General features: G+C 38.7%; 1 protein-coding gene across 3 annotated transcripts in view; it reads right to left on the reverse strand.

Annotated features, from left to right (window-relative positions):
* Nucleotides 1-5033: 5033 nt before the first annotated feature.
* STK17B (serine/threonine kinase 17b) overlaps nucleotides 5034-20087 on the reverse strand; it is a 36239-nt gene continuing 21185 nt past the window's right edge. For all 3 annotated transcript variants that reach the window (XM_055379310.2, XM_004032985.5, XM_055379311.2), the window contains 5 exons: nucleotides 17222-17366; nucleotides 14901-15027; nucleotides 12598-12646; nucleotides 10973-11152; nucleotides 5034-9070 (listed from right to left, as the gene is read on the reverse strand). In XM_055379310.2, the coding sequence (XP_055235285.1) occupies nucleotides 8788-9070; nucleotides 10973-11152; nucleotides 12598-12646; nucleotides 14901-15027; nucleotides 17222-17366 (784 nt within the window). In that variant the 3' untranslated portion in view covers nucleotides 5034-8787. The remainder of the gene's footprint in view (nucleotides 9071-10972; nucleotides 11153-12597; nucleotides 12647-14900; nucleotides 15028-17221; nucleotides 17367-20087) is intronic.

Genomic DNA, 20087 nt, shown 5'->3' on the forward strand with positions numbered 1-20087 from the left:
ATCCCTTTGGCAGCAAGGCTTGATACTTAAGGGGGAAATTGTCTGTTACCCAGAGCCCTTCCTTAGAGGACAGCAGTCCTGCTATATTGTGGGGGGTTAAACAGTTATGTTATTCCTTGTGGTTAACCCAGTGGCCTCTGGCATCAGCAAAGCCACTACTGTAACTGCTTGGAGGCAGACTGACCATCCTTTAGCCGCCAAGTTAAGTTCCTTGCTTAAGTAACCCACCGGCTGTTGAGCTGAACTTTAAGTCTTAGTTAAAACTTCCAGGGTCGTTTCCTTCATTTTTGATACATAGAGCCTGAATGCTTTCCCTGTGGGAAGACTGAGGGCAAGTGTTTTAAGTAAGGATTGCTTTAGCAGGTTAAAGGCTTTTTTGAGCCTCAGGTTCCCAAAGCACCTGGGGGCGAGTTTTAACTGGGTTTCTCTTATGAGGTGATATAAAGGGTGAGCCATTTCCCTGTACCTAGGTACTCACAGACTGCAAAATTCAGCAATGACAAATGAATCCCCTTAACTGTTAAAGGAAATGGGCTTAATCCTTCCTTCATCTGGTGCTCTGGTTCCTTCTGATAAGATTAGACCTAGGTACTTTACTGAAGTTTGACAGAACTGAGCTTTAGATTTTGAGACCCTATACTCCCTTTCAGCTAAGAAATTGAGGAGAGCCTCAGTGCCTTTCTGAGACTTCTTTGATTGGGGCATGGAGGAGAATGTCATTTACACACTGCAAAGTTGTAACTTGAGGGTAAGAAAAACTAGAAAGATCTTTAGACAGAGCCTGTTTCAGCAACTTTATTTTGATATCAGGGGCTGCCTAAGTAATGAACGTGTTTCTTATTTAATTGGGAGATAGGGAGGTATATTTTATTCAAGCTTCTCTCAGCCTTTCCAAAAAGGCAGAAGGGTTTCCATCTGGTTTCTGGTTCAACAAGGACAGTTTAGAGTAATTAAGAGGTTTTGTTCTGGTTCGACTTTGCAAGCCTTTAACATGCACATTAGAGGGTGTTTTCTTTGCCATTGTTTGTGGGATCACTAGGGCTCCAATTACACTTTTTAAAGGGGCACTCTTTCTATTGAGAATGGGGATCCTGTCTCTCTTTTACCCTTTTCTTTCCTTTAGACTTTTTCCTTTCAAGAATTTTACACTGCCAGCCTGGCCAACATGGTGAAACCTTGTCTCTACTAAAAATACAAAAAATTAGCTGGATGTGGTGACACACACCTGTAATCCCAGCTACTCAGAGGCTGAGGCAGGAGAATTGCTTGAACCTGGGTGATGGAGGTTGCAGTGAGCCGAGATCACACCACTGCACTCCAGCCTGGGTGATAGAGTGAGACTTGGTCAAAAAAAAAAAAAGAATTTTAGACCGGCTATAGGAGATATGCTGTTCATCTCTGAATGTTTCTGCTGCCTATAAGGCTTTTCTGTGACAGAGTTTGGCTTAAAAGTAACATAGCATCTCTCTCTATGTTAGATTAAACACTTGGGTTAAATTTTGGAAAGCCTCTATATACATATCAGGGTCATCAGAAAATCTGCCCAAGCTGTCCAAGTGTCTCTTTATTTCCCTAAGGTCCTGTAATGAGAAGGGAACATGTACCCTAGCGGTACCCCTTCCATCTGGCATTTCTTGTAGGGGTAGGAGTGAAACTGGGCAATGGGGAGTTTCAGAGACGGTGGAGCTGGAGGAGCTGATGGCACAATTGGAGGGGTCCCTGGATAAGGGAAACTGGAAGGACTGGGGTACTTAGAAGCCACCTCCAATGGCTCCTCTAAAACCTGCTCTTCTCAGGGGAACTACTCTCCACAGACCTGCCTGATATGATTGCTAAGAGGGCTGAGGTGATTGTGCAATGCTTGCAAAGGTCTGGGTTGTCTCGCAGGGCAGAGAAAGCCTGTACATAGGGGACCTTGGACCATTTGCCCTTCTGTCTACAGAAAAGATCTAATTGTTGGATAACATTAAAGTCAAGGTTTCCTTCAGCTGGCCAGGTCTGTTCATTCTTGGGATGGTAAGAAGACCATGCACTTGGGCAAAATAAAATTAGTTTTGGGGTCAAAGGAGTTCAAAATGCACTCCAGAGGAGTGCAGGCTGAAGATGGCTTGCTACCCATTCTAGAAAAGAGACAAGAGAAGAGGCATTCCTCAGTCTCCTTGTTCTTTTTGGTATGACCCAAGGTAGAGGGGAAGACAATGGGAGCGTCCCCCTGACTGTTCCCCTCCCTGGTCCCTGGGTCCCAGCACTGTGTGTGCCACCCAGTGGTTGCAGGCATGACCCTCAAACCATGGTCCCAGAGAAGCTAAATAATGGGGATAGTCACGCATACCCATGTAGCCTTTGTCCCCTGCCTGGTGATTGCTGTTTGATCTTCCAGACTTGTGTGACCTGTGTGGCTCCTTGATGGGTGAGTCTTGAGAGAGATTATGTAACAGTTGCATTTGAGCAAGGCCCTTTAATGGAGGGAGTATACTGGACTGAGCTTCATACTCTACTATTATGGACCAGACTAGAGAATGTATTCTTAGGTGGCAGTTCTAGTTAACTTCCAGACATAAAATCCCCTTTCTATTTAGATGCCATTCTAGTTGTAGGCGGAATAAGTGTCTCAAAAGAACGTAAGGGTCAATTGGTGGGTGGCCTTCCTGCTAATGGAGAGTATTGAGACTAAAATTTGGTTTTGGAGGACATATTTCTCCTCACTGCTGAAAGCAGAGATCTCCTGCTTGCAGAGGGGGCATAACGTTGGCCTCTAGCAGATGTAAAAAAGAGAAGAACTGGAAAACTAGAGGCTTTTGGCAAAGGGCATACAAGGTCGCCCAGGGAGGGAATTCTCATCCCACTAGGTGGCGCTGTAAGCCTTGAAATACCAGGCAGTAACTTTGCCTCCATATGCCCTCTAAACAAAGGACAGAGAGGGAAGTCTGACATGTGGCAAGTTGTTCCCACAGCATACCTCCTAGCAGGAGAAAGTTCATTTGTCTCATAGAGGGGCTATCCAGTCCAACTGGGCAGTATTGGCTCCCCACATGGGAAAGGAAACAGCCCAGGTGGAAAGAGAGATGTTCACTGGGTGGGGCATGACCTCCTACCCATCCCAGGAAGTGCTATCATTAGGAGTTAAGTAGTCTTTGAGATCTGGATCATGAAGTCCCCCTGTCTGTAGAAAGTCACAAAAATAGCAACCTTTTGACCTGCATTCCTGGTTGCTAAGGTGGTTGCTAAGCTTGCCTAATTGAATTATCTCCCCGGGATGTAAAAACTCCTACAGTAGTGAATACAGAGAGGGCACAAGAGACACGGTGACTGTGGAAAGGAAAGGAGGAAACTAAGATTTGCATAGGAAAGCTTGGTGATCCTATGGCCGACACCTGGTTGGGCAATTGGAGGCTGGGGTCGGTCCAGGAGTAGCCCTGGCCAGAAATCCTCAGTTGCTCCAGGACCTCTTCCAGCCCCATGCAATAGCAAAGTTCTGTGTGACAGCAAACTGGTTTGGACAGAGCCAACATTCCCAGCACACTGAGGGCACTGGGGATGGACTAAGTCCTCCCCAGCAAGCCTCACATTTGAGTCTTTAAGACCGGCAGCTAGCCCTTGTGGCTCATTAATCAGCAGACAGATGCCTTGTTTTTTGATAGTTCTTTGAGAGAATAAAAACTGAGGATGAGAAGCCTCAGAAGTGAAAGTAGAGTCTGCTCCCTTACCCTTCTGATGAATTCACCTTCAAATCCTGGGCGAGCCCCCAAAATGAAGCAGCCTCATTGTCTGGGGTAAACACCAAGGTTCTTGGTCTCATGGCCAAGGAAATTGAGGTTGCAGACAAACTCACACAGAAACTGGAGCAGGAGTTTAATAGGCAAAATGAAAGAACAGATGTCAGAGAGGGGTCCCCAGTGGGTTTCCAGTAAAAATGTCAGGGTTTTTATACATGGGCTACTGATGAAGGGGGCATCTTATCTTCCTAGGGCCTGAAGCTTTAGTTGGGACCAGGTGTGATATCTGCATAGAGCATGACTTTCTATCAGCCTTTACCCGATTCCTTGACAACCTAGGCAGACTCTTAGTCTGTGTTGCTGTGTGCTGCTTTGTGTCACTTATTTGGGAGGGAGAGTTTCTGTGACTGTTCCCAGACATTTTCTTCCAGCTGCAGGTATCCCCCTCCAATATCCACTTCTGGCTTCCCTAGCTTAGTGTGCCTAAAGGAAAGGAATGTGCTTATTAAGGCCCACTGTTTTTACTAGGGCCCACTGTATGAGTGTGAAGTTTGGTGATTACCCGGGAGACTCACCCCCTCCTTCTGTGCCCCAGTTGTTTATCTGTGTTTTACAGCCTCATCTTCTTACCTGTCCATGTGCAGCCTGAGTTTTTTCCAAGGTTGTTTTATTTTTTGCCTGTTGCTGTGTGACTTTTCAGGCAGGCTGCTTCTGCAGTCTGAATTTTTCCAATCATTTTTCCCTTTCCTTCTCCCTCAAAAACACATTAGGTAAGCTTCATTCAGGCATGAATTACAGCGCTATTGCCTGTTAGTTCAATGTTAATGAACCAACAATATATATTAAATGTACAATTAAATAGAAATACACAAAACTATGCATTGATCAATTGTTTAAAATGCTATGAACAGAGCCTTGCAGGAACCTAACTCTGTATTTCCCCTAGGAGCAATGATTAGTAACTAAAGTATGGGAACTTTATAGAACATAACTACCATGAATAACGAGAATTGACTGTACCTTAGTCTACAACAAGATTATAAATATCTTGAAGAATCTCTCATTCATCTTTTGTGTAACACGTAGTGCACTATAGTGCAACATGTAGTACAGTTAAATTCATTGACAATTTTCTAAAAATTATTCCTTGATACCAGCGAATAGACCTACTTGTTTTCAGATTTATATGCCTTTATAGATATGTTTATTAGACACAAAGAGGGTTCGTAGATGACCTAGGTCAAAGGCTAGAACATGCAGACATACTTTTAAGAACAATAAATTTAGAAATGCTTTGAAACAAATGACAACCACAGATATAAAAAAGTGCTTTTTAATTTTTAGCCAGAATGGTCAAGTTGATGTAGATTTTTTTTACTGGACTACTCATAATAATGTCTGTCTATATGCCTTAAGCAATATTATTATTTAATAAAAGATGGCAGGAGGTTGTAATTTATGGAAAATTTACAATTATTCTTTAAAATACTTTTATAAAATTATAAATTGATAATAATCCCCCCAAACTGAAGTGAAATACTTTTAATACTACTTGAAATTAAAGTACAGTTGTTTATACAACAATGAATAAGGACAAGATATCAAACTGAAAATTCAAAAATAAACAGAAGAAATGTAAACAGTTCTAAAATATCAATATTTGTAAATGTTGCTTAGAGGAAGGCTATTCAAAGCATGGTCCATTAACTATTTGTGAGCTGTCCAGAATGAAAGAGGCTTGTGCCAGAATGAAAATCAATTACATCACTAATCATACTGGCTCAGTTGACTTTTTTTAAATAACAAGACTTCTTTGATAAAGGAAGCAATGTGTTGATTTACATTCTGGCACAAGTACCTTATTACTGACTAGAGCAGGGGCCCCCAGTCCCCAGGCCACGACCGGGCTGCACAGAAGGTGGGGGGCGGGGGGGGGGGCGGTGCCAAGCATTACTGCCTGAGCTCAGCTTCCTGTTAGATCAGCCATGGCATTAGATTCTCAAAGGAGCTCGAATCCTGCTGTGAACCGCACATGCAAGAGATCTAGGTTGCATGCTCCTTATGAGAATCTAATGATAAATGTAACATACTTGAATCATCCTGAAACCATCCCCCTAAACCCCCAGTCTCGTGGAAAAATTTTCTTCCACAAAACCCGTCCCTAGTGCCAAAAAACAGTTGGAGATCGCTCGACTAGAGAACAGTTAACGGCTTACTTCCTTTAAAGTGCCATTACAATTTCACTGCTGAGAGCTAGGTTCTTTACTGTAGGGAAAATAATTAAAATGACAATTGCAATTGTCATCTATATATCATCTATTTAAAAATCCCATCTATTTAGGGATCCTACCCAAAAAGCAAATTTAACTTTAAATTATCACAACATAACACTTATCTTCTCATGTGTTCAAGTGTTACTGACATTTGTCCACTCACAGGGGCTCTCTAGGTTCCTACTTTAGAGAAATACATTATGTTTTTCAATCTTGGGAGAAAAAGAGTAAGAATTGAATCATTTGCTAAAAAGCTCTTAAATGATTGGTTTATTTTCATATTCCAATCAATAACGTTATTTAAATTCACACCTTTGTAAAAAGAGTGGATTTTTATATTCTTTGTGCAACCACTAGTTGCTTTTTTACTATAAAACTTAATATCAGGAAAAAAGGCATGGAAATTTACAGCTCTGTATTCTACTACTTAAAGGTAGATGTAAACTATTTTAAGATTTTCAGACATTTGTAAAAATGTCTTTTAACAAATGAACTTATAATTTAAAATTCAAATATTTCTTGATTTTTTGGGGGATGGCATGATTCCTCTAAAAATTAAAAATATAATATGGTCTTCAGAAACATAATCATTTCATTATCCAATGACTTACTAAACTTTACTTGCATTATCTTAATACCAAAGGCAAGTAAATGGACAATCAACAATTTAGAAACAACTCATCAGTTTTAGATATACAAGGGCTCAATTTAGATTATACAACATCTAGTTTATTGGACCAACAAACTACTTAAAGAATTTAAATGTCATAAGAAGAGAACATAAAGTCATATAAAGAATATAAATGTCATAATTTATATGTCATAAGAAAAGAGCTCCTGGGCGGGGGCGCAGTGGCTCACGCCTGTAATCCCAGCACTTTGGGAGGCCGAGGTGGGTGGATCACTTGAAGTCAGGAGTTTGTGACCAGCCTGGCCAACATGGTGAAACCCCGCCTCTACTAAAAATACAAAAATTAGCTGGGCATGGTAGCATGCGCCTGTAATCCCAACTACTCAGGAGGCTGAGACAGGAGAATTGCTTGAATCCGGGAGGCAGAGGTTGCCGTGAGCTGAGATCATGCCACTGCACTCCAGCCTGAGTGACAGAGCAAAACTCCATCTCAAAAAAAAAAAAAAAAAAAAAAAGCTCCTTTGGCACCTGAGTTGAGCACAATATACCACAGCAAAGAATCTTGAAAAGTGTCTAAAGAATGTATTGTATCTATCTATAGATATATACATACACCTGTACATACACACATGTGCACACATACACACACAAGTAGAGAAAACTTTTCCTTAACAAATGCTGAAGACGTTAAAGGAATTCACCATGTGGTCAAATAAAGTGACCTGATAGTTATTCAAAAACAGTTTTAAGTTACTATTAAAGAATTTGGAAACTTACCAAAATTTTGAGAAGTTAAAGGTCTAAAGGGGGAACATCAGGTTGTTGTTACCATTTGTCAAACTATTTCTTCTGATACAGCAACAAGGTCATGAGATCACAGTTAATGTAACATGATAACAGACCAATATAACGGTCATCAGGTGAAAATTCATAAAAGATTACCCAAAAAGGACTAACTTTCCCCATCATTAGGGCTGGATATAGTCTCTAGCCATAAGCAAACATTTTGCTCTCCCTAGTGTCTTTCTTGCATTGGTCCCAGCAAAAGACCACAATGAGGGGCCACTCTGCAGATGGCTTTAAGCTGAGCCTCCTCACTCACTAGGAATTTCACACAAGAACTTCAGACGAGCCTGATGTCATGTTTTATGATCACATCAGTCTTGCTACTGCTGACTCGGGCACTGTGTTAATAGACCTACCGGTGCTGTAATTTTTTATGCATACTTTTAGAACTCTGAATGACTGGCTTGTATTCTAAGATGCAGAAGACATCTAAAATTCAGTAAGCTGTCTGAGTGTGTCAACATTTTCTTCTATATTCAATTAATAAATATGTTTGACTAAAAATACAGAATATTTAACTTTACCTAAGTATCTTCTACTCTAGAAATTCTGCAGGATTAAAAAACTCTACACTTGCATACCAAATATCTCCATCTTCCAGACCTTATCAGATCTCAAGTAGGTTGGGAGGAGGAAAAAGACATTTGCGTTAAAATACAAAGGCATGCTACTCTTTCCTCTGCTCCAACTTGTGAAGAATATCCCTGATCAGGTTTCTAACTCCCTCTTTGCTCTGGTTAAAGGATCTCTCTCATATAACAGACCACAGAGAATGAAAATCTTACGAAGTTTCAAAATATTTGTAATTGAAAGACATTTTCAATTGTAAAATGTCTCTTGAGCATCTATAAAGTAGAAATTATTTTGGCTTAAACTTCATACTGCTTTCCTAAACAAATTATGTTGATAGAGGCATGGTATAAGAGTCACCTTAGAGAGAGAACCTATTAAATTCCAATGTCTTCACTGTGTTCAGTTTACACCAACTATAATAAAACTCAAGCCACTTTTTTTGTTGATATGCAAAACATTCTGGTAAGTTCATTTGAACTTGAATTATTTCATTAACATGTAAACTCACATGTACAATTTTACTTTTTGTCATATATTTAAATATTTTCTTATCTGCAGAGCTATCTCAGGATATGAAATCATAACATGCTAGCAACTAGTAATTTAACATTAAAATACTTCCCTAAATTATTCCATGGAAAAGTGCATTTACAATATAAACATGTCATATATGAAGCTACAAACCATAATCTCACTGGAGTGGATATAAAATTTCAAATTCAGTCCAAATGAGTCAAAGAAAAAAGTGCTAACAGAGCAAATCTGAAACAAGTTCATGGGGATTGGGTAATGAGTCATCGAAACGAAATCTTTTGGAAACCATGCTGCTATCCTCTGGGATATTCTCTTTGTCTTCTCTATCACCACAGGTTCCATTACAGGAGGATTTAGAAGTCTTGTCTTCAGAGGACCTTATAGAATGATCCTGAGTTTGAGAGGAACTGGAAGTTTCTTCAGGGTGAAACAAGTTTTCAAAGTCCCACTGCTGTAGCCAAGAATGAGAAAGGCATATCTCTGCTGTTGGTCTTTTCCTTTGAAAGAAAGCACCCAGGGAAAATTGAGAACTAAAAATCAAGTTGAAAATGTCTTCAGTTTGATAGATTATAGACATATTTTTTACTTCTTGTGAAAATAAAACATACTCATAGTATAAAATCCAAACAGTACAGAAGAGAATAATAATGATAATAGCCGCTAACATTTACTGAATGCTTAGTTATATGCCAGGGACTATTCTATATGCTTCAAATACATTATTTAACAATCACAAGAAACTCATGAAATGGGTACTATTATTACTCTCATTTAACAGATATGCAAAGTAGGGTACCAGGAGGCTTGAAATTTACCCCAAATCTCCTAACTTGTAAATGGTAGTTAAGTGGAACTTTGACTCTATCGTCTGTGCTTTTAAGCATTACACCATATTATCTCTCATGAAGATAAAAAGTAAAATTGTTTTCTCATTCCCCAATCCCACTTCCAGATATTTTTTCTACATATATGTGCATATACATACACAAACATATACACACACATACACATACACACACAGCTTCACATACTCCATGTTTCCGCAATTTGCTTTATTACTCAATAATGCATCTCAAGCATTTTTCCACATCAGTACAGAGTTAACATATTTATTAACAGCTGTATTATTTAGTACTCTTCCATATGGATACACCATAATTTATTTAACCAGATGCCCATTGAAGCTTCTAGCATTTTGCTATTATAAATATGCTTCAATGAATATTGAGAAAATGTTTTTTGGGATCTTCTCTAATTATGTTCATAGGATGAGTTACTAGTAAAGCTAGTGGGTCTTTATATTTTGAAAGACGGTGCTTAACTACCCTCCAAATCACTTTTGTTTTTTTTTGTTTTTTTTTGTTTTTTTTGCAATGGAGTCTCACTCTGTCGCCCAGGCTGGAGGGCAGTGGTGCGATCTCAGCTCACCACAACCTCTGCTTTCGGGTTCAAGCAATTCTCCTGCCTCAGCCTCCTGAGTAGCTGGAACTATAGGTGCATGCCACCATGCCCGGCTAACTTTTGTATTTTCAGTAGAGATGGTGTTTCACTATATTGGCCAGGCTAGTCTCGAACTCCTGACCTCATGATCCGGCCACCTTGGCCTCCCAAAGTGCTGGGAATACAGGCGTGAGCCACCACGCTCAGCTAACTTGCTTCTTTTGTAAGGTTGTCAAAGGGCATCCAATCCTTCAAGATTTCACAATCAGTAAATGATACTTGTTATGTATGTAAAATTATTTTATTTTATTTATTTTTTTGAGACGGAGTCTTGCTCTGTCACCTAGGCTAGAGTGCAGTGGCGTGATCTCTGCTTACTGGAAGCTCTGCCTCCCGGATTCACGCCATTCTGCCTCAGCCTCCCAAGTAGCTGGGACTACAGGTGCCTGCCACCACGCCTGGCTAATTTTTTTGTATTTTTAGTAGAGATGGGGTTTCACCGTGTTAGCCAGGAGGGTCTCAATCTCCTGACCTCGTGATCCATCTGCCTCAGCCTCCCAAAGTGCTGGGATTACAGGCGTGAGCCACCGCGCCCGGCCGTAAAATCATTAAACTATAAATCATTTACAATAAAGTCTTATCATAACCAGCCATGTGTATTGTAAATTTCTATGACTAATTATTTTAGGTAATTTCAGGGATTAGTAGTGGTTTGTGAGAGAAGTAACTCAAATCTTTTCTTTACTTCAAAATCCCCTGTTGTATATTTTATATCTGAAGTTATGTATTTGTTAATGATTGCTCATACCACCTCTCTATTTTACCTAGAACTTGTACATATTTCTAATAATTTTATACTATTTTAGAATATACTTTCTTAATAGGTATATATTATTTATTCTGTAATAGTATTTAAACAAATTAAATTTGTAACAGTATTTAAACAAATTATTACTTACTCTGGATTTTTTACTAAAAGGCTCTGAATAAAGTCTGTGGCCAGCTGTGAAACTGATGAAAAAGTTTCTTCCGAATAATCTACATTAACTTGAGAAATATTGAGGTATGTTTCTTGATTATCTTCTCCCACAAATGGTGATGTGTGAGTTAACAACATATATGCTATTATACCAATATTCCTGAAAAACAAGGGAGGGGAACTTAAAATGTATGTTAATTTTTAAACATTTATACAAAGTACAATCGACATTCAACATACTCCTCTCCTCAAAACTGGTATGGTTAAACTACAGATTTACATTGCTTTTCAAAGTTCCTATATTATTAAAACTAAAATAATGATCTCAAAGTGTGCCTCACAGAAAGAGAACACAAGGGAATGCACGTGTTATATAAATACAATGTATTCAATATATATTATTGCTACCATCTATCCTTCACACAGATACCTGCCGTGGAGTACACAAAGCTGCTGCAGCATTTCCTAAGTGGTTTCCAATGGCAAAGTAATGACTTGTGAGATGTAAAGAGAGGTTCTGCACAAATAGAGGCTGCAAGTTTGGCGAAGCACAAAGCTGGGCAGGCAAATTTTTTCACTGCAAACCTTTTAAAATCTGTAAATGTGTTAATGGCAAGTCTGGTGCCCAGGAGCCAGGAAAAGACAATATAGTACATGTTTCACCAACTTATTTAGCCATACCATCTTTTTTCCTGGGCAAACCCATGAGCAGTTCCACAGAACACAGAACAGGTCTAAACCTTCCACTTGGTCTGAGGAGTCAGTCCCCTTTGTGGTCTCAACTGAAGCTCCAGTATCAGTTCTGGTTTTATTCCCTATGGTATTCTCTCTTTGCTAGCTACAAAAACTCACAATTTCCCAGAGATGTACTCTCATAAAAGTACATTTTTGGGTGGGCCTGACCTAATTATTCTGCTTAACAAATACCTTCTTCTAGCTTTTTTTTTTTTTTTTGTCACCCAGGCTGGAGTGCAATAGCATGATCTTGGCTCACTGCAACCTCTGCCTCCCTGGTTCAAGTGATTCTCCTGCCTCAGCATCCTGAGTAGCTGGGATTACAGGTACGCGCCACCACGTCCAGCTAATTTTCATATTTTTAGTAGAGACACGGTTCTGCTATGTTGGCCAGGCTGGTCTCTAACTCCTGACCTGATGATCCACCTGCCTTGGCCTCCCAAAGTGCTGGGATTACAGGTGTAAGCCACCAAGCCCGGCCAACTCTTTTAGACCTAGATCAGATGTCTCCGTTTGTGAGGTGGAGCCCGGCAATGGACTGTCTGCTGCTGCTTCTATGCTTATTAAGCATTTCACCTTCATCATAAAATATGTAGCAATGTACTGCAGGTATTTTGTTCTTTTACTCAACTGAGTTTTCATCACAGAGACAGATTTTCCTATTTATTTCTGTACTTTTGGCTCAGAAGTTAAGTGTTATTTGAAAATAATGGAAAGGTAAATATTTTCCTGTAGCATAATAATGATATTCAAATAAAATCTTTTGAAGAAAGCCTTATTATTTATTATTACTCCTGGAGTCAAAGAACCCCAGAATATACGTTTCCCAACTTTCCATAAAGATGTTTAAGGTAACTAACAACATCTTACCACATATCTGTTGCTGTGGTAATGGGATCATAGTTCAGGATTTCTGGAGCTAAAAGAAAAGATAAAACTTAAATTCAATATTGACAAATTTTAAAACAAGAAAATCACTTTATATTACGTTATAACTGGGACTGGGCATGATGGCTCATGCCTGTAATCTCAGCACTTTGGGAGGCTGAGGCAGGCAGATTACCTGAGATCACAGTTCGAGACCAGCCTGGCTAACATGGTGAAACGCTGTCTCTACTAAAAATACAAAAATTAGCCAGGTGTGATGGCACATGCCTGTAATCCCAGCTACTCAGGAGGCTGAGGCAGGAGAATCCCTTGATAGGTTGCAGTGAGCTGAGATCCCACCACTGCACTCTAGCCTGGGCAACAGAGTGGGACTCTGTCTCGGAAAAAAAAAAAATTGTAACTGGATTTAATTTTGGAAAGCCTAGTGATACAAGACGATAGAAATTTAGAAATTTAGCACAGTATTAATTATCCTATGATTGGACATTTAAACATCCCTAATATTGAGTAAATTATATGATCAGGTGGTTCAAAAACATGGATAATATTCTTGGAGTAATTAGTGGCTAGGTAGTTAAACTCATTTAGGTTAATCTCAGAAAAAAACAATTATAAAAAAGTAAAACTCTGGAAGCTAGAATTTAAAAAAAAATTTTAGTTTTATTACTTTAGAACTAATTTGCATTATTTTCTTAGATTAATTTAGGTTTTTCTTTTGGGGTAAATAGGATCATGTGCATCTGCAATGACATCATGAGCAAATTTTGCTTCTCGGAAATGCTAGATTTTCTTTTTTCTGACGGAGTTTCGCTCTTGTTGCCCAGGCTGGAGTACAAATGGCATGATCTTGGCTCACTGCAACCTCCGCCTCTTGGATTCAAGCGATTCTCCTGCCTCAGCCTCCCAAGTAGGTGGGACTACAGGCATGCACCACCACACCTGGCTAATTTTGTATTTTTAGTAGAGATGGGGTTTCACCACATTGGTCAGGCTGGTCTCGAACTCCTGACTTCAAGTGATCCACTCGCCTTGGCCTCCCAAAGTGCTGGGATTACAGGTGTGAGCCACTGCAGCCAGCCAGAAATGCTAGATTTTCCAGTGAATTAAACATTCCTCTTAAATTATCAAGGACCTAATTTCCAAAGCAATTAATTTTCTGCTGTCTTCACTTGCCAAAAAAAAAAGTGCAAAATAAATTCTCTATGCTTTCTAAACATTACCATATTATTTTGAATTAGTACAGTCCAAACTAGGATTTATGAGTGAAAAATAAGTTTCTTGTTTCACAATATGGTTTCATAATTTCTCCAAAGAGAAACTGTTTCCTAAAGCCTAACATTTTTATTAATATAGCCTTTAAATCATATACAGTCAGCTTCTGTTAAACCACCTACATTTTCACATACTTCTGTGAGCTGTGTTACCAATAATTACATTCATTTATTCTAGGACTATAGCCCCAGTTAGCATTCAAAAGTTAGTAATTTTCTCTGTTTTTTATTTTTGGAAAAGACAGCTGCCTAGCTGAGTCGCATCTGTTCTGTTTAACTGTATCTTTTCAATGTCTACATGGGGACATCAGTATAAACAACAAACAAAAAAGGTAAAAAGATTATAAGTTAAAATACTTCAAATTTATATATTGCTTCATACAACTTAAAAACTTTTCATATGCATAATCTAATTTGTTGATTTCACACAATATGCCCAGATTACCTAATCAAAGGTTCTTTTTGGCACTCTTCTTCAAAACCCTACTTTCACAACCCTATGCAAAACCTCATATTCTAAAGCAGCAGCAATAAACAAAAATCAGGTGGCCGGCTAACAATTCCTGTAAGTTTAAACTGAAGATATCTGTATTGTGAACAGCTCTGGAATTGGGACCAGAAATAGAAGTGAGATCTAGTCAGCAGCCAGGCTTCAAAGACAATCATGGGCCACTTCACTGAAGCAGTTTTTCTTTTTCCATTTTTCTCTTTTTCCCTAACTTCCCTCTTACCCATTTCTTTTTTCCTTATGTACAAATCCTTTATACACAAACATTCAACTTGTACACTTACATATTCAGTGTCCCCTGAATTGCTGTAAATGTTTCATACTTTTATTCAATACATTTCATTTAAATGTGTCTTAACCTAACCAAGTTTTAATGTATCAAAATACTTGAACCAATCAAATCCTTTTAACTGAATCGAATTACATGCTCTAAAATATAGTTCTACAGAGGTATCATTTACTTAATAAATTTCAAAATGGTATAGAAAATAAAAGGAAATTCTTACCTAAATATTCTGGTGTTCCCATGATTTCCCGAAGTTCACACGCATGCCCTATTTTTCGAGACATTCCAAAATCTACTATTTTAATGTCCCCGAGAGGGTATATGCTGCTCAGTAATATATTCTGTGGCTAAACAAAGTACAACAAAAACATGATAAGTAATATACAATAAAAGCATACTAGTCTCAGATGGAAGGTATATTAAGTGGAATATATTGCTCAGCTATTATACATTTCATTGAGTCATGCATCAAACATTTACTGACTTACTACTTAGGCGGAGCTATTATTCAATGATGCATAAAGCCAAAAACACACCCAAAAAGGATTCTAGGTTTGAAGAGAAAAGAAGTTAAATGGAAAGATTAAGATATAGAATACTCAGTAATAAAAAGACTGCCTCATTCTGTCAATAAGAAATTCCAAGAAGGCTTTGCAGTAGAGATGATGCGTAAGCTGAGACTTAAAGAGTATGCTAGTTAGAAAGGTGCTCTGGGTAGCTGGGTGCAGTGGTGTCAACCTGTAGTCTCAGCTACTCTGGAGGCAGGGGTGGGAGGATCATTTGAGCTCAGGAGTTCAAGAGTAGCCTGTGCAACATAGTGAGACCCTCTCTTAAATAAAAATAAAATAAAAAAAAAGAGACCGGGCATGGTGGCTCACGCCTGTAATCCCAGCACTTTGGGAGGCTGAGGTAGGCAGATCATGAGGTCAGGAGATCAAGACCATCCTGGCTAACATGGTGAAACCCCGTCTCTACTAAAAATACAAAAAAATCAGGTGTGGTGGCAGGCACCTGTAGTCCTAGCTACTTGGGAGGCTGAGGCAGAAGAATGGTGTGAACCTGGGAGGTGGAGCTTGCAGTGAGCCAAGATCGCACCACTGCAATTCAGCCTGGGCGACAGAGCGAGACTCTGTCTCAAAAAAAAAAAAAAAAAAAAAAGAACAACAGAAAGGTGCTCTGGGGAACAGCACAAAAGAAGGCATAAAGGAATGAGAACGTAAACATTTCCAGAAATGAAAAATCGTCCAGTACAATGGGATGATTCTGGATGAGCCAGGTCTGACTGTTCCCTGGCTTTAGCTTAGACAATAAGAGGGCATAGTACACCTCATCCATTGCCTCCTAGAACCACGTGACTTTGCTTTACTACTACTGCAGGCCCACGGCCTATTACAAAGTCCCCTACTGCTGTCATAACCCATACCTCTGCCAAGGTGCTGCTCCCAAAATCTGTGCAAAGAATTATAACAGTCGCTTAACTTTGGGGCAATCTCATGCTTGTTTATTACTAAAGCACAGAGCCTATTACAGGAGAAAAGGTAAAGGTAATTAGCTCTGTTGTTGTCAACCACAGGTTTATATGCCATCCCAGACTTCAAGGGCTATGTGATGCTATGTAATGTACTTGGGTTGATGTTAGCAGGAAAATGACCCAACAGGAAGCTGGTGGGAGCGTGATTATCTTGGCATTTACTATGTTGCTTCTTTTCCAATATTTTATCAGTTGGGGAAATAGCAGGGATACTACATGGTAAATACTGTCTCCCTGCTCCATAGTGGGGCCCAAAACAGAAATACAGGGTTTTTTCTTTTGAAAAAGCGGTAAGAGGATTTGGAAATTAAGGGAGAGGCCTGGGCTGTAGGTGGAGATTTTTGAATTATTATTATTAAAGTGGTAATAGAAGCCAAAGGGTCATGCAACGACACCACATAAAAACAGAAGAATCTAATGCTCAAAAAATGAGACACAGACTGATTCAGATCTTAAGGTCCTTGTGTGGTTAAGAAAGAAGGATAAGGAGAAAGGATAACAACATGAGAGATGGAGATAAGAGACTGGAGCTCCGGGGCTTGGGTAAAGAGCCTGAACGATCCAGAATAAGCCAAAAGACTGAAAACCTCAAGACAAAAATGAATGAAGGTAATAGGAGCAAATGAATGAGGATTAGCAGGATTTATTTTCAGAGATGGAGATTACACAATTGAGCATTTCAGAGATAGACAACATTTTAAAATAAGAAGGTCCAGGATGTGGTTGTAAGAGTGGGATGGAATGGAATAATTCCATCTAATGTAGGATTAGAACACAGGAATGATGCATTTTAAGAGCCCAGTAATTTGAGCTGCTTACACATGCACTCTTCTCCTTTCTGCCAATATAAAATTAAGGCCACATAGCACACGTAAGCAAAGAGCACACCAGTGCAGTCTAGACGACCAGGAACCAACCATTGTTTCCTGTTAATACCAGTTTGCAACTGTGCATACTAAGAGCAGAAGAAGAACACAGATGTTGCATTACTTTAGATCATGTTACGTTACCTTTAAATCAAGGTGTACAATGTTATTCTGATGTAGATAATAAACTCCTTCAAGTATTTGTTTAATGAGTCTGATAACATCATTTTCAGAAACCATTTCAGCCAACTCAGGTAAACACAGGTTGAAAATTTCTCCACCTGCAGCACTAAAATAAAATTCAAAGAACAGAGACTTGAAAATTCATTCACCTAAACACTTTTAAATATTGTGTACCTGTTAAGTAAAAGACATACAACTATATAAATGTTAATACGTTACACTTAAAGATAGGGCAGGGAAGTGAGAGATCTTTAAGGAAAAAAATAAGTGATGATGGCTGGGTGCGGTGGCTCATGCCTGTAATCCCAGCACTTTGGGAGGCTGAGATAGGCGGATCACTGAAGGTTGGGAGTTCGAGATCAGCTTGGCCAACATGGTGAAACATCTCTACTAAAAACACAAAAATTAGCTGGGCGTGGTGGCAGATGCCTATAATCTCAGCTACTTGGGAAGCTGAGGCAGGAGAATCACTTGAACCTGGGAGGCAAAGGTTGCAGTGAGCCGAGATGGCACCACTGCATTCCAGCCTGAGCTACAGAGCAAGACTCCGTCCCAGAAAAAAAAGAAAAAAGAAAATAAGTGATGAGACTATTTCAAATTCTGGGTACTAATACTTGAATATTAATAAATAAAATTGAATTGCTTTATGATCCAATAATGTTGCAGCCTGCCTTCACTGCAATAAAGATAATAAAAATAGTAGCTGTTTGTGCTCTCCTCATATATGTACATCTATATGTATTCATATATATACATATGTTTTCATATATATGAATTCTTATATATATATCATCTATTTTGAGCCTCATGACAAACATGTGAGGTACATGCTTATTACACCCATTTTACAGTAGAAACAAGTACAATTAGGTTAACAAACTTGAATATGAGTAAGAATCTGCATTCTTAGCCAATACCATCTTGTACTGTAGCTTCATGCAGAATACTTGGGGCCAGAACACAAATAAATAAATAAATAAATTCTAAAGAACTGAAATTTAAAGAATGCTGAAAAAGGCATGTGAAAAATTCCTAGGTTTGGAATGAATTATCGAAACATAAATCCTAACTCTTCTATTTACCTGCAGTATAACTTATGGTCAGTTACTTATAGTCATCCATAAAGCAGAAATATCAATAAAATCAACAGATTTTTTTGGGGGGGGATTAAATCTAAATAAGATAAAATTAGAACATCATGCAAAAACATTTATACAGTTATTCATCAAATTTGCAAGGTATATTTGGGAATACACAAGTATATTCTATTTGATAAAATAGTAACTCACTCTAGAAAATACTATTACTCTATTTTTACTTCTTTGGCTCACTGCTACAACCACATCAAGAACAGTATCTAGCATGCACTGCAGTAGGTGGTCAGTAATGTTTGTTGAATGAATGAATGATGGAATGGGCGGCGATTCTTTAGAGGGGTTGAAGCTGGGGATTCAGAAGTCTCAGTGACTGCCAAGAGGAAAAAATATCTCGTAAGTGTTAGGAGCCATAAGAAGAAAAAGTAATGGTGGGCTCAAATTTCAGTCCCAAGTTGAAAGTCACAAGGACTGACACTTCACACTCTAGATATAATTTGCAATTGAGCAATCTAAACACAGTAAGCCAGTTAGAAGCCACAAACATTTGCTGCTTTACACTTTCTGACTTTGCAGAAAAAAACTCTGTAGGACAGCTTATAAGGAATACACGTGAAAGCTCCAATCACATATATGTCACTTTAACCCCATTACACTCACCAAAACTTGCTGTAAATTCATGAGACATAATTTTTTTTTTTTTTTTTTTTTGAGATGGAGTTTCACTCTGTTGCCAGGCTGGAGTGCAGTGGCGCCATCTCGGCTCACTGCAACTTCCGCCTCCTGGGTTCAAGAGATTCTCGTGCCTCAGCCTCCCGAGTAGCTGGGACTACAGGTGCATGCCACCACGCCCGGCTAATTTTTGTATTTATTAAAGATAAGGTTTCGCCATGTTGGCCAGGATGGTCTCGATCTCTTGACCTCGTGATCTGCCCATCTTGGCCTCCCAAAGTGTTGGGATTACAGGTGTGAGCCATTGTGCCTGGCCGAGACATTAATTTTAATATCTACCTCAACATATCATGATAAAGATAATCTGAGTATTGAAAAGTGTAGTTTGCTATTAAATTTATAGTAGTGAACTCCAAAATAAGGTATAGAAAGACAATTTTGGGAATTCACATTTTTTTAATCTAAAAAAAGAAATACACTAATCTTTAAGAATAATTAATATACACACTGCCTAGCGGCCCTTGGTCTGCATGTCAGTATTCATTTCTCACACCCCTTCTCAAGGTCTCCTGAGGGCAGAGTGGGCATCCAGGCACAGACTGGCAGTGACACCATCACTCCTTCCCTTTCCGGCTACACTGTTTAGTTTCAATGATACAAATCGTCTCAAAACAGAAAGTGGTCTAAATATATTCCTGCAAAGACAGTCAAAATAATATTACAAATAATATTATATTAGGTAATAGTACTAATGTAATCATAAGCAAATAAGAAAATGAAGAAAGAACACTTTAGATTCTCTTAGAATATATTTTTTGTTAGGTACTTTACAAGATATAAATACTGATAATCTAGTCCTATCTTATAAAAATCAGACCAAATAACTTGAAATTATTAGAAAACAGTATAAAATATGAATTTACATATTTACACCCCCTAAATACATAAAAAATAGATGTGTATTCTTCATTTGTACAGCAACATAAATTGTTTAGGTAAGACATTTATTCTTGAATACTTTATGATTATTTACCAACATTTTATATTACAAATTCGTTAAA

The sequence above is a fragment of the Gorilla gorilla genome, chromosome 11, assembly GCF_029281585.2.
Source record: "Gorilla gorilla gorilla isolate KB3781 chromosome 11, NHGRI_mGorGor1-v2.1_pri, whole genome shotgun sequence".
Lineage (NCBI taxonomy): Eukaryota > Metazoa > Chordata > Mammalia > Primates > Hominidae > Gorilla > Gorilla gorilla.